At 34.7% G+C, this 5,268-nt stretch overlaps 1 protein-coding gene across 2 annotated transcripts in view; it reads right to left on the bottom strand.

Moving 5' to 3' along the window:
• LOC128248119 (protein pangolin, isoforms A/H/I/S-like) overlaps positions 1–5,268 on the bottom strand; it is a 179,855-nt gene that overhangs the window by 110,314 nt on the left and 64,273 nt on the right. For both annotated transcript variants that reach the window (XM_052968677.1, XM_052968678.1), the window contains exon 2: positions 2,196–2,302. In XM_052968677.1, the coding sequence (XP_052824637.1) occupies positions 2,196–2,302 (107 nt within the window). The remainder of the gene's footprint in view (positions 1–2,195; positions 2,303–5,268) is intronic.

The following is a 5,268-nucleotide window of genomic DNA, read 5'->3' as shown; positions in this document are numbered from 1 at the left end:
TTTTTTTTTTTTTTTTTTTTTTTTTTTTTTAGATAAAATGGTCTTTTGGGGTTTTTTCTAGTGATTAACTGGTAAGGAGCTGATATGTAAAGGTGATTGTGATGGAATTTTGAAACTCAGAAGTGTTAAACTCGTAAGAGTTCATGGAGTGCAGGTTCAAGCTTGCTTGGCTTGCCATTGTTATTTGATTAACATCATCAACTCCATTTTAAGGTCCAGTTTTTCCATGTTTGCATGGGTTACATGGAATTTATTGAGGCAGATTTTCTATGGTTGGATGCGCTTCCTGTCACCAGCCAACCATACATGGAAAGGGATGACATTGCCTGTATGACAGTAATACTCATGTACAACTACCACATGATTCAAGACAAAGAGACACAGACATATACATACACGTGTGTGCATACATACACACGACAGGCTTTCTTCAGTTTCTGTTTACCAAATTCACTGACAAGGCTTTAGTTGGCCTGGGGATATAGGAGAAGATATGCAGTTGGGAAATGAACTTCTTGACCACACAGCCATGCTTTGCACCTATGGCTTATCATCATCGTCGTTTAATGTCCGCCTTCCATGCTAGCATGGGTTGGACGATTTGACTGAGGACTGGCAAGCCAGAAGGCTGCACCAGGTTCCAATCTGATCTGGCAGAGTTTCTACAGCTGGATGCCTTTCCCAATGCCAACCACTCCGAGAGTGTAGTGGTGCTTTGACATGCCACCGGCACAAAGGCCAGTCAGGTGATACTGGCAATGGCCATGCTCAAATGGTGTTTTTTACGTGCCACCTTCACGGGAGCCAGTCCAGCGGCACTGGCAATGACCTCGCTCGAATGATTTTCTAACGTGCCACCAGCACAAGTGTTAGAAGGCAACACTGGTAACGATTACGCTCTAATAGTGCTATTTACGGCCACTAGCATGGAAGCCAGACAGCTACTCTGGCATGAACATGCTCAACAGTGCTGTTAGTGCTCCACTGGTACGGTGACCAGTCATCGAGTATGGTTCAATTTCATATATATATATAATGTATTAAGTCAGTAAAAGTGAATTTTGTGAAATTTTGCTGGGAGTGGGGAAACAGGGCAGAGTGACCACAGTCTTTTGATGGTGGCAAATGATGAATTAGAAGAATAGATACAGTCACATATTTCAACAGTATCTCAACATCCACTAAATGGGAAAGACAACCTTTTATTAAGACAATCAAAAATGTCGAAAGTGACCCCTGTAATTTCAGCAGGATTTACAACATTGATAAATTCACACCCTACAATTATATAGATACACACACAGACACGTGTAGTAATACAGAAAGAATCACAACTCGAGATGTTAATAGTTAAGCATAAATCAGAGTTAATTATTCAAGAAACGATTATTACATGATTTTACTAAGGCCTTTTAGTTAATATTTAGGAACCCTTTTGCTGGGTGAAATATATAAATATATACAGATAGATATAGATATACAATCAGAATATACAGAGAGGGGAAAAGAATATACAAAAAATATGAAACACAAGACAAAAAAAAAAGCATACATTAAATAAAAAAATAAAAGAAAAAAGCAAAACTAATGAGCCTTATTGTGTTAGAGAAAGGTAATGGCTTGGAAAGATTCTTATCTGCCAGTTGATCAAAACAAGGAGATTGGTAATCTGATTGTTGTGTTAATGTGTGGAATAATTAGTATGACCTCAGTGCACACACGCACACCCAATTGAAGGCATGAATATATATACACACACACATATATATATATATATATATATATATATATATATATATAGTGCTTCCTTCCACTCCCACTTGATTGCTGCCTACATGAATGGAGGGAGAGAGAAGGAAAAAAAACAACCTCACCAGTTGTTGAAATACTGAAAATGTATATGAAAAATCACCACTATTGGTGATTATTTAACCACCAGACAAGATTAGAGGAGGAAGATACTACTAATGTAAACATACAAGCTGCTACTAATAATAATAATAATAATGATGATGGTAATAATAATAATAATAATAATAATAATAATAATAAATGAACAAGAAGCAAATAAGCCAACTAATCTAAGTGCCTTTTGTCTAGCCATGTTGTTAGGAAAAAAAAACAACAACAAAAAAAACGCTGCCTAATTCAAGCTATCAAAGCAGTTTATCTACTGCAATAAAACAGAGACTTACCAAACTAGCTGGAACAGAAGCCCCATTGGGATAAGGATAAGGTGAAACAACATAGCCAGGAATTGGTCCGATCCCTCGATCTGCAGGATGTTGTGACACAACCTTATCTGCAAAGAAAGAAGAAGAAAAAATATTATTATGCATTTGTCTCATTGAAAACGAAAATACGAAAAGATGCAATTTTCTTCTTCTTTTTTTTTCTTTTTTTCCTCCCCATCACTTGATACGTTTTAAAACCATTCTTATAGGCATTTCTTTCACAATCTGACCAAGATGTCATTATGCTTTAAAGATTTCTTCCATTTCCCAAGAGATACATAACACTCTTTATGCTTGGTAAAATATCAGAGATAATTATCGTTCGTTTGTTAGCTTCTGACACACTCTCTCTTTCTAGAATCCAGCAGCCATAGAAAAGGAACCAAACAAAAAAAAAAAATAAATAAATAAACAAAGATTATTTTCAAATATTTACAACAGATGAAATTCATATGAAATGAAGAGACAGCATTGATTTTTTAGAAAGTAAAAATCACTCCTCCTCTCTCCTACCTATTTTATATTTGAAACCAATGAATCCACTTCAAATTTATATCAAAATAAACTCGTGTGTGGAAATGAATGTGTGTAAATACTTCAAGAATGATAATGATAAAACTACTGATCATTATTATTATTATTAATACTAAATATTTTCAATTAAGTACAAAAGCAGTTTCTGTAAGGGAGGTGAAAAGCTTAATTGATTTGGTTATTCCAAAAATATTACTGATTCCTATTGATAAGGAATTAAACAGTGCAAAGTCAAATATGCAAAAATTAAAAAAGTTATTTGTTAGAATATCCCCACCCTGTGCCAGAAACGTTCCAAACTGGGTCTGTTACTAAAACCCAGCACCACATTAGAACTTGTCAGGAGCCCAATCATTGCTAAATAAGAATACATAGGAAGTGAAGCAATTTGCTAGGTCAAATCTTGTCATATTTACAACTACTTCTATATCTTCTGCTGCTTAGCAGAGATATGCTTGTGCTTGGTTGAAGTTTTCTAACGAAAGCTAACAGATGCCATACATGTAAGTTCTTCCTCTGCACACTACCAATGTTTAACCAAGAGAAAGAGCTGGCACCTTAGGACCAATGCAGCTTGGCACCAATTTCATCTCAGGCATTGCTGTTAGAATACAAAGAACTAGGAAAATACCACATGCTATGCTGCCTGACACTAATACTTCTGCCAATCCATTGACCTGGATTGGTGTTGTTTTGCTGACACTGGGAGGATAAAAGGTGATGTTGACCTCAACAGGATTCGAAATCAGAATTCAGAGAGTTGGAAAAATATGGCAAGACATCCGTTCTATCCAACAACTTGAAATGACTCTACCAATTCATCACCTTACAACTAGCTAATAAAGAGGATCAAATGAGTTCATGAACCAACATATTAAAGTTAATGACTAACTGATCAACCATTTGATCAAGATTTTTGCACATCACCCTTGATCCAGCCATCATATTGGTCAGGAAACATGGTAGTGCATGTTTAACTGAATCTTACTTGTGATTACAAAATAGAGGAGCAGAGAAGAAAAAAGAGAAGAAAACACAGATCTAGCTAGCTTTCGGTTGAATATTGCTCAAGGAAGACAGAACAGAAAACTGATATGATACGAGTGAGCTTTCTTGATTGAGAATTGAATATTTGCTAATGGTTAAAAATCTTCCACAAACTTTTTCAGCAATATATGTATGTAGTTAAATCAGGTGAGTTAAAACCACCTCAATTAAGCTTTAATAAAGATGAAAAAAAAAGGAAAGGGGAAGAAGAAGAAAAAACACTGAAAAAAAAAGCTGCTAAGCTAGAAAACATTATATTGATAGGCTTCCATTAAGTGAAAGTATAAGTAATGTTATGAGATGTTTGATGGATTTGGGTGTAGGAAAAGAAAGTAACTGTGATACTATAGAATCAAATCTACACACACAAACACACACACAAAGTGAGATATATATATACAAGGATGCTGTTTGAGATGAGATATACCTAGTAAAGGCAAGAAAGAGGGAATAAGCATTTAAATTGATGCTTTTCTGGATAGCCCTTGCTTTCTCACCGAAATGAAATGCCTAATAAAGTAAGGATACGCACAGACTTACACACTTTCTCTCTCAAACATACATACATGTATGTACATGTGTATGCATGTGTGTGTTTGTGTGTAAGAAGAAAGCTATGAAAAGTAAAACGAAATACAAACAAATTAGCTTTTTTTTTTTTTTGGCCTGTGATTTAGTTTATTTATTTATTTATTTATTATTGTTATTTTTTTCACTGACTTCAGTAATATTCTTAGAAGCTATTTCCTAAAAGTTCAGCAAGTTACAGAAATTGTTTAATTTTAGAGAAATGTCAAAGGTCTAGTATCAACAGAGGAAAGATGATACTCATAGTTTCCAAACAGATATACGTGTGTGTCTGTGTGTCTAATATGGCTTTGACAAAATGCCTCTGATAAACGAGTGAACATCAAACTGTAACAGATCTTTAGTGCAAGATGCTTCATTTTGTATATTTATTACAAGTACAGTCAATAGGTTGGTAGTTAAGAGACGGAGAGAGGGAAAGACAGACTGATAAAGAGAGACACAGAAAGACAGACAGACAGACAGAGAGAAAAGGAAAACAAACCTGTTTTAGAGACCCCCAACTACTCACCTCACCACCCCGTTTCATATTTATTCATCAGAATTTAGCCTCCTCTTCTATCACTAAAGAAGGACGAGGTAATGAAGAAAGTAGAAAAAATCTCTTTTAAGTCAATAGTATTATTTAAAATCTTTTTTTTTTTTTGTTTGTTTAAATCCTTTTCTTTTCTTTCTTTTTTTTTTTAGATAGGTTGTTATTGCTATGTTGAATCAAAGCAGGGATTTAAGTCAGATTATTTAGCATTCTTTAGTTGCACTTGTTTGACAAGTGCTTTCATCGGAATAGATCGTGTGTTGAAAACTTAAACAATTGCATCTTGCTAGAGTCATATTAGTCATTTCAAAAATATATGCTAATATATTT

This window comes from Octopus bimaculoides, chromosome 6 (assembly GCF_001194135.2).
Source record: "Octopus bimaculoides isolate UCB-OBI-ISO-001 chromosome 6, ASM119413v2, whole genome shotgun sequence".
NCBI lineage: Eukaryota > Metazoa > Mollusca > Cephalopoda > Octopoda > Octopodidae > Octopus > Octopus bimaculoides.
This window is presented reverse-complemented; position numbering and strand designations above follow the sequence as displayed.